We start from the raw sequence: 20,741 nt of genomic DNA, 5'->3' as shown, positions 1-20,741 counted from the left end.
CCTGACTTGGTACAGCTATCTTTCTCAGGCCACAGCCAGAGCAGTAGCGGTGGCCTCACGCTGAGCCCAGCTGTGCCTTGGGAAAAAAAAACAAAAAACAAATAACAACAAAAATACGGTCTTCCAGGAGCCTCCTTACTAAGAGGGAGTTTTTCCCAGAGGCTTGAAGGAAATGTTTCCTCAGGTCTCCCTGAAAGCAAGCTCCAGGCAGTGTGTGCTAGGCCAGGGAACAATCCCCCACCAAACTGTCAGTCACTCAGTCACAGTGTGGGCAAGGGGTTCCAAGAAGCACCTGGAATCCAAAGGATATGTGGTCAACTCAGCAGTCAAGGGCAGGTGGGGTACACAGGGTAGGGGCAATGGAGGCAGGAGCAGTTCCTTGGCCCTCCCTGTCTCTCCCCTCCCCTCCTTGCGCAGTCAGTCATCCCACTATCCCCACTTCCAGGTTTGCAGAGGCAGCGTAACTACTTGGTGTAACTGTTTCATGGCCCAGCTCCTCTGGGATAGTCCCACTACAGTCCCCAGAAATCCTTCCAACATGCTCTGACAGATGCCCAGAGGTGGGCCATGGGGGAGGGAGAGGCGAGGGTAGGTCTCAAGGATTACAATGAGCTAAGGAAAGCTGTGCCTCTGGGCTCTGAAGCCAGGGAGGGGAAGAGTCACAGAAGCTCAGGGAGGCATGCCTGTGCAAAGGCCCTGAGGTATGTACGCCAGGGCCCGGAAAGCTCTAGTTACCTGAAAAAGACCGTGCAGTGAGTGCGGGGGAGGAGGGCTGCGGGGGAGGAGGGCTGCGGCTCAACAGGGGTTGAAATAGTGGGCGAGGAGTTATGCAAAGGCCCAGAACACTGCCAAAGAGACTGGATCTTAATCACTAAAGCAATAGGTCTTGCATTAAGTCCTGGCACCTCCGTGAATTTACCCAGGTCCTGCATAGAAATGGTGAATGCATGAGGCCCAGGACGACCTCTTAACACAGACAACATTTCTTTTCTTTGAGGATGACAGCTAGCAGCTCTCCCTGGCTTCCAGCTGCAGGGACCTCAGGACTCTCATCTCCCACCGTCCTAGCTCTGCCTGCCTGTACCTGCTTATTATTTTGGGTCTGTCAGTACAGAAAACCAAAATCCTACCTTCCCCCACTCACCTCTGCCATCCCAGAAAACCTGACAGCCACGTCCTGGGTACACAGGCCCCAACAATGCCCCGCCCCCTTGTAAACCATATTCTCTTCCTACGTTTCTCTGGCTAGAGCTCACAGGATGGTCTATGCAGCCAGCCCTCCCCTCCGCTCACTGCAGGGCTTGAGGTCTCAGCTGCACTACCACCTGGGTGATGCCCTTTCTCAGCGATGTCTGCCCTATCTTCACTGGAGCTTGTCCCACACCCAGGGCTTAAGCTCACTGCGTGGTCCTTGGGCGGGCTCCAGATCCCTGCTAACCCCAAGAGCCTTCTGCAAAGTCCTGGTGGCCACCTGAAGCCTTTCAGTTTGTCCCACTTTCAGATACACCTACTCAGATTTTCAAGTGATTCGAGGCTGGGTGTGGTGGCCTATGCCGAAGGCACAGCCCTGAGAGGCTGAGCTAGGAAGATCTCTGGGAATTTGAAGCCTCAGCTATAGAGTGTGAGCTGCAGGTTGGCTGGGCTAGAGTGAGACCCTGCCTCAACCTTCCCCCACCAACTCATGACTATTAAATCCACACGGCCATACTCTTTGACCACTACAACAAACCCTACCTACAGCACATAGCCTCCTTTTCAGTCCCATAACCCAGCTGAGTACATCAAAGAGGCTCTCTCCCTCAGTCTTTCTGAGCCTCAGTTTCTCCATCTGTAAAAACTGAAGGCCTGGGCCCTGGGTCCACCTCTGATTCTGACTCAGGAAGCCTGATGGTATGTCCATGCCTCACCCTGAGCCCTGCATTACTCAAAGACTCAGATCCTGGTGAAATAGAATCCACAGAGCAGAGTCCAAAGAAGCTTGCCACCCACCATGGCTCTGACTCTACCACGGTGAGGACAGCAGGGGGCACCTGGAGCCTGCAGGTGTGGAGCGGAGATAGGGCTCTATAGTCTGCTCCCAGCTGAGAGAGGCCCCAACAGGATGGAAGGAGGCTCAGATCAGTGAATCTGGGTTCAGTGGATTAGAATTTGGGCTTGCTGGCTCTCAGAGGCATCTGTTCTTGGGGCTTGCAATGAAGGTCCCATCTCTGAGAAAGCAGTACAGTGGAGCAACTTCAGAGGTGGCGGAGGGGCACCCGATATTCCCAGGATCTGAAGGACGAGGTCCACTCTCCTGAGGTTGTGGGACGGTCCACTGTGCCTCTTCTAATGATCCAAGGTCAAAGTTAGACACCTGGATGAGAAAAGTTTCCTCAGGCTCTCTGGATAAATGGGGTCAGGAGAAACAGTAAACTTGGGCAAAGGCAGGCAGATAGACAGACACACACACATTCACACACACACACACACACACAGACACACACATACAAAGTGGCATGAATGACCCACACACATAGTGCAGAGAGAGGGTCTTTATCCAAGAACTGCTCCAGGCCTCACCCACCTCCAGGTCCATATCACCTTCCTAGAAGCCATCAGACTTCTATGAAGCCCCTTCAAAAAATGTTGTTTTGGGAAACAAGTGAACTAGCAACATGACTCAAATTTAAGGGGGCCAGGTCTGCTGGTGCAGGCCTGTCATTGCAGTTACTCACGGCAGAGGCACGATTATAAACTCCAAGCCTGCCTGGCCAGCGGGCAGATTTCAAGCCCAGTCTGGGCAATTTAGTGAGAGGCTGTCTCCAAAGAAAAAGAAACAAAACAAAATAAAACAAAACAAAACAAAAAAATCAAAGAGAAATGAAATCCTCCTGCCTACACCCTGGGACTCAAGTTCCCTTCCGGCAAGTCCTAATTTTGGCATGACCCTCCACAGATATTCCAGAGAGAGCAAGAAAGGACCCTTCCACACTCAAACCCCCTCTCCCTAAAAGCAGCAGCAGGCTGCCCGTCTTTGGCAACAGTTTGTGGTCCAGAGGGAAGGTCATGCTGATCTTATAGCCCTGCAGATAACTACACACGTACAAGCCACCCCCGTGGAGAGCACAAAACAACTGGTCATCTCTAGGTGGACGGAGTATCTCTATTCTTGCTCCCTAGTCAGCGTTAGGACACTTTGTGTCCTCTGTATTAATGGCTGAGTTATCTTTCAACACCCAGGAGCCACAAGGTCCTTGGCCAGCTTTCACCAATGATGGCAAGAGACTGAATACCATTTCTGTCCCCTGCTTCTTCCAGAGGGTTAGCCTGTCCCGAATGGGTCCCTAGACAATGGACACTGGACACCGCAGGCTATGAGTTTCTCAAAGGAGTGTCTTCCCCATCTGAGCAGCAAGCCCACCGGCTTTAGCTTACTGTGAGCCAGTTTATCTCCATGCAGCAACAATGACAAAGGAAGCCAAGGCCATGCACAGCCTCTCTGGATCAGGCATCCTGAGGAAGGGTGTTGGGCAGCCGTGGAGTGCAAGTGGGAGAGGTGACAAGTGGCCTGGGTGATGGGGAGTGTGTGCCTGGGTGCAACTTAACCAAGTCCCACCTTCATTTTCAATTTTGTGGAACCTCATCCTCCTGATGACTTAGATCACCCCTCAGGATGGAAAGGGCCCTCACCCTTGCTCCCTCAGCTCTGCTGGCAGGAATTATTTGGAACAAAGCTCTCTGCCTACGTCCAGATTTGTTTGTTGCTTCTCCGGGGGTTTGAGCCCATCTCTAGTAGCAGATTCAAGTGAAGAAATAAAGCAAGAGCCAGTTTAATGATGAGGCCAGACTCCGTGCTTCCATGTCCTTATGGAGCCTTTAAGGATCAAGTGCCCTTGTCGCAGAGAGCTTGGAGGAAATGTCACAGCAGCAAAGGAAGGTATAGGGGAGAGCTCAGTGACATCAAGGTTGCCCGGAAGGCTCAAAGCAAGGCTTCAAAGTGTTCATTTGTGTGAAATGAGCAAGGCTAAACATTTTTTTAGATGGGATGAGGGAGATGAGTTCCAAGCCAAGCTGTGTCCTTATCCAGACTTGCCCGAGGAGGCTCCACCCAGTCTTTAGGATTAAGGGATCCTCTGTGAAGTTGGTAGGATTAGCTGATACCTCTGCAGAGGACAGAGTGGCCTCCGTCATCCCAGGTTTCTTGTCAAAAGTGTAGGGAGTGGGGTGGGAGCTGGCACACCCTAGCCTTGGCTCAGACTCTTGCTGTCAGGAGGTACAAGAGCCAGCTAGGGCCAGTGTCTCCAGAATCCCAACAGAGGCCATGAAGACGGCAAGGAAGGAGGGGATTCTGGAACCCTCCATTGCTCTCTTTCACCCAGTCAAGATCTGATCTCTAAAGAAACAGGCAGAGACTAGATCTGAAGAGATGTTCGCTGGCGCCAAGATGTGTGCTTTATGAGACAGGCTTTAATGATGCAATTGAGTTCCTCCACAGAGAATTTACTGTGTTTGGCTACAGGAGAGAACTGGTCATGTTAGAACTGGACCCCAGGAGTGAACAGGGCAGTGTCTGGCATGGCTCTGCATACACAAGAGACAGGAATCTAGAAGTTCTGGCAGAAGATGAAGACTTAAAGCTTAAGAATGCCTGAGGGAGGGGTCTGCCCCCTTTCCTGGAGGCATGACCGGGGAGATGACTTGGGCTAGAGGTACAATGTGGTGGGTGAAGGCCAAGAGCTGAGAGCTGGGTTGTGGGGGTGCATCCCGCAGGACTCTAGGTGTGGATGTTTGGGGTCCCCTCACTGAGGGCTTCTTGCCTTGTCCAGCATTGAGCACGGGGGGGGTGTGAGCCACCCTTCTGGGAGCTCTTTGCCCCGAGGCAGGTGGCACCCGCACCCACCCATCTCATCAGGCTGCTGAAGGGCTGGTGATTTTTCGGGTGGGATCCATGGGGTCAGGCCTCAGGGCAGGGGTAGGGAGGTGGTTTCCAGCAGGGATTCTGGCGGAAGAGCTGGGGGGAGGGGTTCTTCCCTACCACTTAGCTGCAGAAACCTTGGCTCACACTTTTGACTAAGCTGTGGAAACAGCAGCCAACATTCCATCCTCTGGCGCTTGGGGCCGTAGGGCATAGCGTCTGGGGCATGTGTTCTGCCTTTTTATCCTGACACCCTAGGACTAGAGGCTTTAGTGTTGCCCCTGACCTTCACCGCTGCCACAGGTGTTTCTGGACAGATCTTCTAGGGGCCAGAGATATGTGCTCAGTGTTGAAAATATCCTGCCCAAAGCTAGGGATCACCAGAGGCGGCCCTGGTGCAATGTGGCTTCTCTTCTAGGGTCCTAGAGGCTGTGTGTGGGTCCCTATTGGCCAAGATATGAGCCCCCAAACTAACTTGTTTCTAGTACACCACCTGTCCCAAGTCCCAGCTTGAGAAAACACACACACAGAGACACACAATGGACATCACTACACCACCAGCCTGCAAGCTTAGGGGTTTGGCCTCATCCTGCAGTTCTGTCTCTTCAGGCAGAGCAGCTGGGTAAGTGAAGCAGGGCCTGAGCAGAGCCCACCGTTTTCCACCCCCTCTCTCTCTACACTCTGGAGAAAAAGCTCCTAGATCCACACTGTGCTGAGGAGGCAGGACAGGTAAAACGCAGGTTCTTGGCACAGTTCAGCAGTCATCAATGCTGTCCTAAAGATGAATGGCTGGGCTGGGAGATGCCTAGAGCCTGTTTCCTACTCTCAAGATACAAACAGCATCTCTGCTCCTGCTGGATGCCTCATCACCTGTGCCTCTGGCCCTGGTTTTCTGTCCAGCTGGATTCGATGGTCTTAGCACAGCATTTGACTTTAAATGTGTGTGTGGAGTGACACACAGGGGAAATGTGCCTTTTTAGAACAAGTGCTCTGAGCTGGAGAAAACATCTGCTAGAGAGTACCCTCTGACCCTTGACCCTGTTGTTTTCCTTGGAGTGCAATGGCACCAGCACCAGGGATTTGCCCAACTGCTTTTTCTGGCACTCAGATCTAAGGTGGAACCAGTGGAGTGTGGAATCTACTCAGTGTCGGATTCCCTTCCCCTACCCCATCAATAACCAATGGGACCAAATGTTGGCTGGTTGTCTTAGGGTTCTACTGCTGTGAAGGGACACCATGACCAAGGCAACTCTTATAGCGGACATTTAATTGAGGCTGGCTTCCACTTTCAGAGGTTTAGTCCATTGTCATCATGGCAGGAAGCATGGCAGCATCTAGGCAGACATGGTGCTGGAGGAGGAGCTGAAGAGTTCTGCATCTTCATCCAAAGACAACATGGATTGTGTGCCATCCTGAGGGTATACACAGACACTACCTCCAACAAGGCCACGCCTCCTAAAAGTGCCACTCCCCATGGACCAAGCATTCAACACATGAGTCTATGGGGGCCATACCTATTCCAAACACCACGACTGGCTCATTAACTGTTGGTTAAGAGTTAAGATAAAGCTAGTGCCTAGCGCACTGTGGGCTGAGTGGCAGCTTGCAGTTGGGGGACAACATGGCCAGGATTGGAGGAAGACACAAGGGTTAAGTATGATGAGATCAACAGAGTGTGGAGTTTATCTGCAGCTAATTCTAGGAAGACGACCTCTTCTTTAGGCACACAAAGCTGCCAGCTCAGTGTAGGTGTCACCAGGTGCTGGAGGGCAGTGGAATGGCAGCACTGTGAGCATTTGCAGGGCACCTGTCTTGGCTCAAGGGGCCACGTAGGGGCCACATGAGCTCACAGAATAGGGAGATCGCATATGCTCTGCCATCGCCTAGGTCTTAGCTGCTTAGAGTCTTGTATAGGTCACAGGCAACATGGCTGGACTATGTGTGGGCTGGAGCAGGCGGGGCAGATATAGGGCATAGTTGTGTCCATAACCCTCAAAGACATGCAGCCTCCCCAGCTTCGGGAGGATCAAAGCCCAGTTCCCTTAGACAGTTGTTTTTAACTTTACCAACAGAAAAGGATGGTATGAGCCACCCCTTTGCCTGGGGACATCGCTGCCCATAGGTCTCTTAAATAGGGAAGAGGGCTGCATTGTACCGGACGGGTAGGCCAAAAACCAGGACATCTCAGAGGGCTCAAGTTCTCGGGCACCTCTGCTGTGCTGCTCAGTGCAGTACCTTGCTGAGACCCTGGAAGGTGCCTTGGGTCCTGCAGAGCTAGCAGAAGCCATCCAATGCTTCCAGGCTTTCACACGCCTGCCCCTGGAACCCCACACTGTCCAGATGGCAACATCTGGAAGCTGATGGCTGGCCTTGAGGATCTACACCCAGCCCTTGGTCAGCAGGTATGACTTGGAAGGTAAGACCCAGCAGAAGTTCTAGGACAGTTGGGGGTCTGGCCTCAAAGTGGCCTCTCCCACTGAGGCTAGAATGTAGAAAGAAGTGGCTCCTAGGTTCCAAGCCTTGAACTCTGACCTGCCCACGAGATATGGGGGTGTTGTGAGATGACCTGGCATCACTTTCTTTCTTCTGGGCCCTTTTTCCTGTCCCCATGCCAAAGATGCTGCTCATAGCACAATTAGCCAAGGGTCCCTGCTAGGCCAAGCCTCTCCCATCTAGGGGCCCCCAGGAAACCTCTCTCTCCTGTGACCTAAGTGTGTCCCTGGCCCCCTGGCTACCCTCCAGCTTTGTCAGCCACAGGGGGCTGGTGGGCAGAGGAATGTATGGCTGTTGAGAAAGGGGTGGGCTGGGAGAAAATAGACGTTCCCACACAGGGAATTTGGCATTGAACACAGAAGACTGTTAACAGCTTAGAATTCCAATAGCTTTAAAAACAAAACAAAACAAAACAAAAAGCCTCACAAAACAGCAGAACTCTGCAATCCCCCAGCCTAATGTAACAGGTTAGCCATTAATACAATGTTAAAAGATGCCAGAGCCACAACACTACCTCAGGTGGCACAGTAGATGGACCCAATGTGGCAGGAGCACACCCTGTACAGAACTCACACACTGACCATGGAAATAAGCCAGGCTTCGGTGTTCTCTAGGTCAGTGACATGTTAGGACGAAACCAAAATGAAAAGTGCTGTGTGGTCAGGGCTTGCTTAAAAAAAAAACAAAAAACAAAAAACAGAAAGCTACAGATGGGAGCCCTCAGGACATCAGATGTAGCCAAGAGCAGGGCCTTCTCAGAGGGCCTGGGTCAGCACCATGGACATGGCCAAGAGTCCCTGCCCTTTGAACCCAGGCTGGGTCTGGGATGTGCTCCAGGATGGGAATGGGTCCTTGACCGGATTTTTATTGGAGTCCTGGAGTCCGCATTTAGATCTCTTGGAAAGCCTTCAAGGAGCACTCTAATCTTGACCTCTCCCTCCTCACCGCAATAAAGGGGACCCCAGAAGCATAGAGGGGAGGTCAGAGTGGCCAGTAGTCAAGGTTACCACCACAGAAGAGCTGCATAGCAGTCCAGCCCACTTCAGGGAAGCCATGATCTAAGGCAATTACAGGGGCCAGCAGGGGAGTCTTACTTCCTGACGCCCCTCTAAGCTAATCAGCTGCTTCACTTGATGCGCTGGCTGGACCTCGACTGTCTCTCCCAGAAGACCGGGGAAGCCTGTGGGGTGGTCCCACACAGGAGGGATAGCAGCATGTGGCCAGCAGCTTTCACACTCAGGAAGCTGGAGTGGTCTTGCCACACAGGTGGCAGAGAGCAGAGGGGTGCTTGGTGCATATTCTTCTGGACAATGGCCACAAGGGATAGGGAGAGGGTGGGGGAGGGGCAGACTTGGCAGAGAGCTCTGGCAGACTCAGTAACCATGAAGGTGGGCAGAGCTGTGTGGGTGGGAGACCCGTGGTGCTGGTCACTGTCAGCCTTCTCAGTCTGTTCCTAATGGTGTGCATGTGTGCCTGTGTGTGTGTGTGTCTGCCTGTGTGCACAAGAACACATGGCCCTGTGGGTGGCAGCCACCTCTTCCATGAGCTTCCAGCTATGGCGGCCAGCTGCTTCAGGGTTATGGCTGCAGGTCTCTTTCACGGGGGCTAAGGGAAATCACCGGGACTTCAGGACGAGGAGACCTGAGCTACACCTTTATAATGTTAAGAAAATAACTCAGCAGTAGAGTGCTTGCCTCTCATATGAATGAGGCTGGAGTTCCATCTCTAGGATCCCAGAAAAACAAAAAAACCACACGCTATCGTATGTGCCATCTGTCAGTCCAAGTCCACAATGGAAGAGGTGACACTCCAATCTCAGTAGCTCTTTTGACCTGATGACAGCTCTTTTGACCTGATGACAGTGATGTGGTCCGCTTGAGGCACACACCATGCTACTGAACAACAGCCTTGGGAGAGGAGCTGTGGCCAGCAGCTGTCACAGTCAGAGCTGGACCGTTCTGAACACACAGCTCGTGCTTCTTGCTACCCTGTTTTGTTAAAAAAAAAATAATCATCTCGGTAGTGTAAACTTGACCAAATGCACACTACAAAAACAAAACAAAACAAAACAAAAAATCAGAGGGGAGAAAAGCCAGACGTGGCAGTCCTCAGAGAGTTGGAAAAGACCAGGCCTCAGCTCACAGCACGCCTCACATCGGGTGCTGTGTGTGGATGGTAGCCTCCTGGGACCAAATTCGTACCAGTTTTCTTTCACAGCCACTGTGGACACCTGACCATCGAGGGACAGCGGATGATGGTAGTTGGCGGTGCTCACTGGAGCTGTGGGGAATGACAGGCCCGGATGCTGCTTTTCCGAAGGTGAGTTGTCTGGAAGCAGTCACAGTGTGCACTCTCCCTGTGGCACCCAGGACTGGCGGCTAAGTCTCCTGAGGAACCACCTGCATGAGCTTCTGGCAGAGCACCGTCACGGAGACTGCAAGGAGAAGACAGAGGTGAGCATAGGGCGAAGATGGGGCACGGGCCAACAGCCAGGTCCTACTGTCCCACTTGCTCTCACCAGCCCATTTATCACTTTCAAAATTTCAAGACATGGCTCGATAGGTAAGTTGCTTTGCCTATGCCTGGCTTTTGCATGGGTCCAGGAATCTGAACCCATGTCATCAGGCTCCCACAGTTTCACCCACTGTGCTGTCTCAGCATTCCAGACCACGGTGCTAGCCTAGGTCTGCAAGTACTGCTCTCTTCTGGGGGTTTAAGAGTATGAAGACAGGGTCCTAAGCTAACTAGAACCAGTCCTGGCTGGGTACCTCAGATACAACTTTTTCAGGCTCTATCTCTTGTCAGGCCGCCGTGCCTGAGCTAGTGGCCAGCAGTGGAGTTTTGCCAGCTGGCAAGGGCAGCTGGCCATGGAATGCCTGCTAAGACCATCTAGGTTGGAGTACTGTGTCTCACCCCTGTATCCCTGTTATTCTCTTATATTTATGGTTGTGAGCCTAGCCTTTAACGGCTGAGCCATTTCTCCAGCCCTCTCTGTTATTCTCAATGGCAGCGCACTATATTAGTGACCCAAACCCCTGGCTAGTACCACAAAGCCCGAGATCCAGCATGATTCCCTTGGCCTGCAGGGTGTGCATAGCAGGATCAACGATGCCTCACCCTGGCCATCCCCACCCCGGCTGGTATGGGCAGCCACTGTGCACACTCACAGATGGTCTGCAGGAGCCACTTGGGCTTGTTTTTCCACCAGACACCGAAGAAGTAGACCGGGAGCCCACTGAGGATGATGGCAAAGCCAACGCAACACTCTGTGGGTGTTTTCCAGAAGGACACAGCAATGAGGAAGAGGCAGGCCAGAATGAAAAACACTGGGAGAGCCAGATTCACCTGGAACAGAATGGAGGAGTGTGAGCTACCAGGGTTCACCTTCCCCACATTGTCCATGGCCCGTGGGCTCCTACCTACTGCCCTGCTGCTAGCACGTGGCCTCGAAGCTATTACCTTCTCCTTTGGGTCAGCCCAGCCACACCTCCCTAGACCTTGGGCCTTTGCTCTGAAGTGGCTTAAGTGTCTCCAGCTATTCCTCTTGCCCACCTTGGGGAGAGCAGAAGCCTTGTCCTGCTCAGTCTCACTCTGACCTCAGTACCTGATGCTGAACATCTATTTATCCAAAATTCATCTGGAATAGACAGGAATGAAAACAGCCAGCCTGGTTTCTCTTGAGGCTTCCACTAGGCAGCAGAAATAGGCTCTGCAGTCCCCACATCGGACACAGAAACTCCTGACTGCAATACCCACCCATGGCCACCTAGGGGAGAGCAGCACGCTGACTCTTCCTGGAACACTCTGGCTACCCATCAACAAGCAAGGAAACCTGCCTTCTCAGAACCCTCTGTGGATAGAAATGCTCGCCCTGACACCAGAGCCTGCAACTAGCCAAAGCAGACAGGCTTCCTGGCAGAGCAGCTTGTGCTCTGAATAACCCAACAGGCAGAGCTCGGTTTTTCTGTGTGGGCTCATGCCAGACTGCTGTCCAGATTCCCACTGGCTCGGGCTCCCACCGTGGGAAACAGCCTCAGTGGAGTAGACTCTAACCGTGTGGCCTGGAGACGAAGCCCACAGGTTATCTGTGAGTTTTCCACAGACCAGCATGGGCAGTTTGATCTCTGTCCCCACAGCCTGCATGGCTGGGGTCTCCCACTAACTGGCCACCAGGTTCCTTGTGTTACTGGTGGAGACCACTGAGTGGGAGCAGGAAGTAGCCCCATGGCAGGTGTGACTAGGTCACCCCTGTGCCCAGGAGAACAAGCTGGGTAACAGAAACTGCTAGACACCAATCACCATTAAGTCAGCCGTCTTGGCCAACCCTGCCACCTGCTGTGACACCAGCAGCTTAGCCTTCCATGTTCCCTTCATGTGGTACTCAGGGATAAGGGGACAGGGTCTCTTGTTTACCAAAGAGAGACGGAGGCTGGACAGGGCAGAACAGAGGCAGTGCTGGTCTATTGCTCCTTGGATGCAGCCCTGGCCTCTGAGAATTACAGCTAGGACTGAGCAGGGACACTGCCCAATACTCACTTTGATGGGACGCTCCAGCTCAGGCTCCTTGAAGCGGAGCCACATCATGCCGATGATAGCCAGGGCCACACACAACCAGTTGAAGAAGCTGAAGAAGTTGATGATGGAGAAGATGTCATTGGAGAAGGCATACATCAGGGTCATGACACACTGGAAACAAAAAGAGGGCCAGGTGAGCCTGGCAAGGGCTGTGCTGATGCAGGAGGGTGCCAGAGGCCACTGGACAGGAGACTGCCAGCTCCGCCAATGTCTGGCTGAGCACATCAACTTGCTGTTATGACTGAAACCACATGTGAGGTCACAGGATGCTAAGGAAGGGACCCACAGCCCAAGGATGATGTACAAGAGCTCTTCAGAGTGGAACAGCAAAAGCATCTGCACCTACTGTGGCCTCCTGTGCCAGCAGTGACCAAAATATCCAATCTGGCTTCTTTCCAACAAAGCGTGCATACTCCATACCCTACCGCCGTTAAAAGCAAGCTCAAAGTGACACTGACAGCGCTTCCTCAAGAACCCCAAATTCCTGACTCAGGAAGTGTGAGGCGGTAAATGTTTCTTATTTTAGGCTTTCTGGGGTCGGGCTGACTGTTACACAGCAACAGAGAACTAACAACTCAACAGATGGACACAGAAGTTAGAACACTGGAGTCCATTAACAAGCCTAGGCATAGCAGAGCAAAGTGACATGGCTGGAGCAGACATGGTGTCTGTGAGCAGATGTCCTGCTGGGCAGGGATTTTATTTCATATACTTGATGACTGAGTTATCTCTTCAAAACCACAATGGGGTTCTGAATTTAAAAACCCAGTGGTGGGACTGGAGAGATGGCTCAGTGGTTAAGAGCACTGGCTGCTCTTCCAAAGGACTTGGGTTCAATTCCCAGTACCCACATGGCAGCTCACAACTGTCTGTAACTCCAGTTTCAGGGGACCTGACAAACACCAATGCATATAAAAAATAAAAATAAAGAAGTTAAAAGAAAAATCCAGTGGTGTGTTGCAGTCTAGTGCAGCCTGGAAGCCATGTACACGATAGACAGTTCCCAACAATAGACTGCTCTGAGCATAGCCATGGGGCCCTGGATGGTGAGGACAGACAGGGCAGGACCACGTGGCAGACTTACTGTGAACACCAGAGATGGCACAGGTGTCAGGAGTTGTGGGTGGATCATGGAGAGGACAGAAGGCAGGTGGCCCTCCCTGGCCCCCACGAAGAACAGCCTGTGGATGAAGCAGTGGGCAATCAGCCCCGGCCCTGCCACCCAGACATAGATGGAAGACACATGGAGCTGCTGTGGGGGAGGGGTTTTGTCAGCTACATTGGTAGGGGCATGGTCCTTGCCCCGGCCACAGGCTCCTGGGCTAACAAGGACGGAAACCTCGGGTTGTACCTCACATCAGAGACCCCTTAATATGATCTAAACAACAGTGGATCAGAACAGTTCCCATTCCCAGGTCATCCAAATATTTAACAACCAGCTGTGTATCATCAATAAACAGCTTTCAAAGCTGTGGAGCAGGAGAGGGGTTCCTTCGGGGGAGCTAGCAGGCATTTACCTTGAGGATGTGAAGAGAGATCCATTGACGGAGCCAAAGCAGGACAAGCCCACGAAGACTGGAATGATCCAGGACATGACTCCCAGGTGGTGGTTCCCAAAGTCCTGGACACACATAGCACAGGGTGAGCACTTGGCTACAGTGGGGCACAGGCAGGGCCTCAATTCTGGCCACCAAAGCAGCTTAGCCTGTAACTCAGCCCTTGACCTGGCCCCTAGCTGCCCCACACCTCAGGCTTCTGTACATGTGGCCATCTTTCAGAGTTAGAGGACACACAGGGTCTCCCAGTGGTGCACACAGGTAAGGTGCATAGATCCCTTCCCATGGCACATGGGGTAATACTTAGCAGGTCTCCCTGATGGCTGCTTCACATCTGCAGGAGCCTGCTGCGGCAGGTGTTTACGAGCCATGGGCTCGGAGTCAACACTTAAACAGACAAAAGCTAGACAGCGCTGCCTCTCTTCCACGTAAGCTCAAAAGGAAGCGCAGGAGCTACAGGGGCAGCCGAGGACCCTGGCTGTGCCTTCTGACGCCATAAATAACCCAGAGCTAGCTCAATGCTGCTGACATAGCAGCAGGCCTCAAGTCAGGATAATCCCTAATAGCACCACCTGTGCCCAGATGCCTATGACTGCCCACACGCTGTCTTGCCATAGGCATGGTGCTATCTAAGCAGCTGCATTTAAGGTTCCATACGACCACGCAGCCAGCATGGCAGCATCTTTAGTCTTCTGTGGTCATCATTAGTAGACAACAATGATGACCACTGGACTCCCCAGGTAGGGTGAGGCTTGGGCACAAGGGCCAGGCCTGGCTGGCTTGGTCATGGGTCTGGGGGTGGCAGGTCAATCTCAGGTTCTCTGGCCTCGGAAAAGCTGGTGGGCAGTGTCTTACCACAGCCACGGCTTCAGACGTCAGCATTTGGTTGGTAGTCAGGGTAGTGAAATAGGCCAGGTTTGTCAGCACATATACCAGCGTAACAATGGGCAGGGAAATGATGATGGCCAGGGGCAGGTTTCTGGGAAAAAGGGGGAGAACCACGTCAGTGTGCAGCCCAGGATGTAGGACCAGACCACAGAGCGAGAAGCCAGGTTCCCTTCCCTTTCCAACTGGCTCCATGTATGGACTTCAATGCTAGGGAAAAAAATGGGAGTGCCTGCAGCATTAGCACATGGCTGGATAAACCCACTGGACTTGGGCAGCTGTGCACAGCTGAAGCACACTCGCAATTGCAGCATTAGCACATGGCTGGATAGCATCTGTGCACAGCTGAAGCACACCTCGCAATACAATCCCTGAAAACCTGCGCATCTTTTCGGTGGCTCTGAGGGCTGAAGAGACATGGCCTTTCTACCTACGAGCTGCACACTCCAGACAAGTCTAGCTGGAGTCCAGGGCCAAAAAAGCCAGAGCTGTCCCTCTCTAGCCTAGAACCAACCCTATGTCCGCATCGTGATTACTGTAGGCCCCTAACTCAGCCGTTCACAGAAACTCGGCAGGGGTTTTCTGTGGTAGTAGGCTCAGTGGTTAATAGCACTGACTGCGCTTCCAGAGGATCCAGGTTCAATTCCCAGCACCCACACAGCAGCTCATAACTGTCTGCAACTCCAAGATCTGACACCCTCACACAGGCATACATGCAAGCAAAACACCAATGCACATAAAATAAAAATAAATTATTTAAAAAAAAAAACTGGTCGGGGCTCATCAACAGGCTCTTAGAGTGTGTGGTTTCTCCTCTCACAATAAGACAAAATATGTCTCTGCCATTTCTGTACATACCTGTAGGGGTTGATCATCTCCTCTGTGACAAAATTCAGGTAGTTCCTAGAAACCAGGCAACAGTATGTCATTATATTGTATATACAGTCACTGGGGGTGGGGGTGGGATAGCAATGCAAAGAGGAGCCTGGGCGGCTCTGAGTAGGTACGGTGTTTGGATGACAGCAGCCCCTTCAGGCTCATACGTTTGTATGCTCAGTCCCAGCTGGTGATGTACTATCAGAGAACGATTAGGAAGCATGGCTTCATTGGATTGGCTGTGGCTTTTGTGCCAGTAGGTCAGGCTTTGAAGTTTCAAAAGCCCACATCCGGCTCAGTGTGTCTGTCTGCTTGCCTGCCTGCCGATCAGGGAGGTCAACCTCTCAGCTACTGCCCCAGCACCATGCACGTTGCCATGCTCCCAGCCATGATGATAACGGATTATCCCTTTCAAACCGCAAGCTCCCAATTAAATGATTTCTTTCACTGGAGTTGCCTTGGTCACAGTGTCTCTTTATAGCAGCAGAATGCTGACTAAGACAGTAGGGGACAGGAGTACCCTCTGCGAGCCTCCCAGGGTCTCTACTGTTGACAGCAGCTGGGCCGTGGGCACCCTTGGGACAGGCGCTCACTGTGTTCTGTCCTCTGCCAACCTTCTCTGAGATGAACACACAGCTCATCCTGTCAAACTACTCTGTGTGGCTTCAGCTTCCCAAGTCTCTCCACAGCTGTCCTGAAGGCAGAAGCTAGGCTGGGCATCCTACGGAGAACTGCAGACAGGCCTCAGGGCCCCTGCCTGTCACCTGATGGTAACGAACTGTTGGTGTCTGTGCTGCCTTTCAAGATGTCCCCTGTGTTCTGTCCCACCCACTCAAGTCACTCAGTTGTCCCAGAACCTACCATCCTCCGTAGGCAAAGAGGCCACTGTACAACGCCAACACAATGTTCCCCACGTCCAGATTGGTGCCTTCAAAGGATAACCTAGGGGATAGGTTGGACATATCACCTGCAATGCATTAAAGAAAACAATGCTGGTTAGAGGATCTGGACAGAGCTCACACTGGAATGTTTCTGGAACAAAATACTATAAACAAACAGAAGCTGGGGGTGCAGGCTTTTTGCTTCAGCAGACTGACGGCACTCACCTAGTCACCTGACCCCCCTACCCTGGCTATAAGCCCATGAGATCTTTGCAGACTGAGGACAGGCAGGAGGGTCAGGAGCAGGCCGTCGCTCCATGACCCTCCAAGACATCCCTCACATAGCTCACAGAAGCTTCAAGGCTACATAGAGACTTGCGTTGACACCTTGGCCCCTTGCTATGAAACTCAGGAGACCCTGGTACAGGGCTGCCAGGAATTAAGTGGGAAGAATGCTGGTCAGACCTGTGCCACCCTATGTGAGCAAATGTACCCAAGCCACCTCACACTCTGCTCATTTACATACGTCTCCTCTCTGCTGTGTCTACCCCCTGCCTTTTCCAGCGGTGTGTCACAAGACTTACGATTCACACACTTAGACTCCAGGTAGTGTTCTGAGGATTTTTCAGAGCTAGTGGCTATTATAACAGTCTTGGGGTGGTCACTGGGCTGCCCTCAGAAAGGATGCCCTTCCTGAGGCTTGGTTACCTTATCTGTGGAACAGCCCATCTTATCAAGCCTGTAAAAGTCTGCTCCTTAAAGATGCCAGACTGGAGCCAGGCTTGATGGTGCATGCCTGTAATCCCAGCACTCTTGGAGGCAGAGGAAGGCAGATCACTGTGAGTTTGAGGCCAGTCTGGTCTACAAAGTGAGTCCAGGACAGCCAAGGCTACACAGAGAAAGAATGTCTCAGAAAAACCAAAAAGATGCCAGACTGGAAGCCAGGTATCTGGCCAGCAAGTGGCTAAGCTCTCCACAGACCCAGGTGACCTAACTATGGGCTGTTAGTTGATGGGTCCTGTGACTCTGGGCCCCTGGGGACAGCTAAAGCACTAGCACACAGCTCACATTTGACCCAAGACCAATGGAACTATAGGCACAGTATGATCACTGGAAGGCAAACTGCACAGGGCCTGGCCAGCCTGACTCATACCCTGGGATCAAGGTCACCAACGGGCCCTGTAAAGGAAGTCTTCACAAAACATCTTTCAGCCCTGTGCAGGGTATGACTAAGAAGGAAGGCTTGGACCAGTGTTTCACGGTCTTCTGGATGTATGGGCACGATTCTGTTCTGTGGTCTGAGCTAAGGTTGTCCTGGCTCCCCATCCAGCCCAGATTAGACCTGGTCCTCTGAGAAGGGCATCACCCACATCCGCATCTGTCTAGGGCCTGGTCACAGGTAGTCAGAAGCCGTCTGTGGTGAGCAGTTCAGGGCAGCTCAGGACAGGGCACCTTCAAAGGGCTTTGATGGAGCCTCCCACAGCCCAGGGTACTGCCCTTGTGCTCTGCAGTGGAATGTGTTGGAACAAGGAGAGCCTTGACACGCATATGGCCTAACCCACAAGTCCCTGCTCTGGGGAGCATTCTCCTGTAAGCTTTGAGAGAAACCAAGGCACAGACCAACTGTGCCGGCTACCTAAGGATATGCCGGGCTATGTGAAAATCAAAGCTGATTCTCCACCATGCTGTGACCCTTTGAGGGATGGGGATGAGTACCAGAGACCTGGAGAAGTGACCAGAAACCACCCTGGGTCAACACAGACAGCTTTAGAGTCCATACTACCTTATAATACAGCTCAGTCACTCTAGCTGAGAACAAACACAGACTTGGGACAGCGTGAGGTTTTCCAAGTTCGAATGGGTTAAGTTCAGCCCTGAGGCTTATGTAACACTTCAGTGTTTGCCCTGTGGACCACACCATGCTTTGGTCACTGTGTGAATGCAGCCATCACAAGATGAGGTGTGGAGGCAAGTGTCTGCCAGAATGGTATGTCCCAGCTGTCTCATGTCCTGAAACACTGTGTGACAAGACACTGGCTTGAGAACCTCAGTGGCTCTACTCCCAGGAACACATGAGGCTGGGCTATCCTTTCAACATCTTAGTACCACAGGAGACTTCTGGAGGAAAGTGATGTCCAGGTACATAGAGAAACGCTACCCCAGACTGGGAAGACTTTAGTACAGAAGGCAGGATGCCCGGTTCAATTCCCTCAGCAGATGGCTATCTGCCAGGGAGTCACAGTTTGGACCAGTATACCCATCTGCAATCTATAGGCATCTTTAACCACAGGGAGGATGGAGGTGAGCACTGCAGTCCAGTATGTGTCAGGGTTACAGCATTCAGCCTGGCCTGCAGCAGATCCCTAGGATATGGTGACTGTGGTCTGTGCTGGACACTGGCCCAGGGCTTGAGGCCACAGCTTCCCTGGATATCTGCAAAAACAACTTTCTCTCCATAGGCACCATAGATCTGCTAGTCTGGATTCCCACAAGTTGTTCCTAGCTGGACTGACTGACTCAAGGGTGACCTCACCTTACCCTGTCACCCTTTGACTGCAGCTCCACCTTGGTGGCTTGAGGGCTTGCAGGGGAGTGACTACAGCCGCCTGTCTGATCTACATACAAGCAACTGGCTCCCTCTTGCCTGGAAGAGTGGTTTAGAAGGAGAAAACAGAGACAGGAGCAGTGCTAGAAATGGAGCAGGGCTGGGATTTAACTGCCTCCACCTTAACCTGGAAACTTTGAGGTTGTCACAGACCAGATGGGGGTGGGGTAAGTAGTGGGATAGATCAGCGTGGCAGAGATCAGAGCTGCTGCTCAATGTGCTCGGCATGACCTTCACAGTTCAGGGAGGCACTGCCAGGTCCAAAGCTGACTCCCTCAGGCCTGTTCTCCACAGACCTAGTCAGGCCTGATCTGTGTGTCCACCAAGCTTCAGGCACTGGACAATGGACTAAATGAGGGCTTGCTAACCTAACCATGACAGATTCCTGGTGAAGCATACACAAATGCTGAGTGCATGCTGGGAATGCACAGAGTTGAACTCCTTCCTACCTGTAGGATATGGTCAGTCTTACAGCCCCTGACTCAGAGTTCAGAGGCTCCCCAAGGCTGTTGTGTCCTGAGACCTGTCTGGCCCTGGGACATCAGAGGTGGAGGAAAAAGCCAGGTCACTTACTCGCCTGGGCCCCAGGCATGGAAAAGCTAGTTATGCTGAGATATGGGCCACTCTGAGACAGCAGAGCTAGCAGGAGAAAGGCAGGGCACTGTGCTCCTGTGGGTCTGAGCTTCATCCAGCCACAGCACCCACACAGCCAACCTCAACCCAGGGACAGCACTGCACTGAGCCTATGTTCTGTCCTCTACAGGCTCTGGGGCTACATACTTCTCCGATAATTGTGGTCTGTCAGTTTCCTGCAGACACATGTGTATTTTTAAAGGAAGCCTCTGCAGACTTCCAGGTGGCACAGCCATGAACTAATGGGCTCCAGACCCAACAACGATCCGTGGCAGACACAGGAAACAGATGAGGTAGCCATAAGAAGATGGGAAGCCATGTAGCCTGCTGCTCTGGGGCTTCCAAGAGGGACAGTCCTGTAATGAGGGCACAGGACACCCACATGCAGGGCTGACCAAGCCTGGCATGCCTCTGGAGAGAGTATATAGAGGCCTTGGGCATGATGCCCAGCTGGTCCTATTATGTTCCAAGCTTGAGATGTTGCTCCACAATAAGCCATACCCTAAGTCCCCCAACGGTGTTGAGGCTATCCTAGGGGCACCCCTCCACAGACAGCCTTAGAGGTAGATAGATGACTCGACACGCCTCCCCCAACATGTCCCCAGGCTTCCCTTGGGTGGCTCTGGAGGCTCCATGCTGCTTATCCTACTTCCTGTTCGCAGAGCAGTTGAAATGCTCCAGCTCTGACCCAGTCTGTCTGCATATGGACATGGAGCCCCTAAGGGAAGAGACAAAGACTTAAGATGAGGCTCTGCTGTAATACACACTGCTCTTGTGTGAGGCGAGCCCAGGGGAGGGCTCCCTGCCCATGAGAACACACAAGGAACCACCCACGAAATGGGCAGCTCTCAGCCAGCCCCGCCTGCTGCTGCCACCACTGTCCTCGCAGCTCCTAGGTCCCAGCTGAGCTCTCAACAGTGCTGCTGACCCAGGATACCCTGCCAGCTATTCCAGAAGTTGGCTACCAGCCTTCCCCACAGCACGATGCAGCAAGGGGTGGGGCCTCAGCACTCCAGCACAGCACTGCAACCCTGCATTCTGTGCCCACGCTAACAGTAGGGCCTGCCCCTGCCCATGAGCTGCAGGATTCGGGACATGCCACCTCACTAAGTGACAAGAGACAAATGACAATCATTTTGAAACCAATGAAGCATGGGAAAGGGCTAGTTTCCTGAGCCAGGCATGGGTCACTGTCACTACTGACATAGGATACAGCCAACATACAATTTAGTCTACTTGTAGCTCTTGACAGCATATGGCAACATATGGGGTGGCACTTTCCCCTTCCATGATCCCTGGCAGAACAAGTGACCACTCACTCACAGCTCAGGCTAATGAAAACG

The 20,741-nt window shown here is 52.5% G+C and overlaps 1 protein-coding gene across 1 annotated transcript in view; it reads right to left on the bottom strand.

Annotated features, from left to right (window-relative positions):
• Positions 1-7,761: 7,761 nt before the first annotated feature.
• Slc7a5 (solute carrier family 7 member 5) overlaps positions 7,762-20,741 on the bottom strand; it is a 28,484-nt gene continuing 15,504 nt past the window's right edge. The window contains exons 3-10 of the mRNA XM_021631152.2: positions 16,141-16,246; positions 15,262-15,306; positions 14,374-14,497; positions 13,480-13,583; positions 13,047-13,143; positions 11,924-12,073; positions 10,555-10,732; positions 7,762-9,821 (exon numbers count right to left, since the gene is read on the bottom strand). Coding sequence (XP_021486827.1) covers positions 9,766-9,821; positions 10,555-10,732; positions 11,924-12,073; positions 13,047-13,143; positions 13,480-13,583; positions 14,374-14,497; positions 15,262-15,306; positions 16,141-16,246 — 860 coding nt within the window. The 3' untranslated portion in view covers positions 7,762-9,765. The remainder of the gene's footprint in view (positions 9,822-10,554; positions 10,733-11,923; positions 12,074-13,046; positions 13,144-13,479; positions 13,584-14,373; positions 14,498-15,261; positions 15,307-16,140; positions 16,247-20,741) is intronic.

This window comes from Meriones unguiculatus, chromosome 10, assembly GCF_030254825.1.
Source record: "Meriones unguiculatus strain TT.TT164.6M chromosome 10, Bangor_MerUng_6.1, whole genome shotgun sequence".
NCBI classification, from domain to species: Eukaryota; Metazoa; Chordata; class Mammalia; order Rodentia; family Muridae; genus Meriones; species Meriones unguiculatus.
This window is presented reverse-complemented; position numbering and strand designations above follow the sequence as displayed.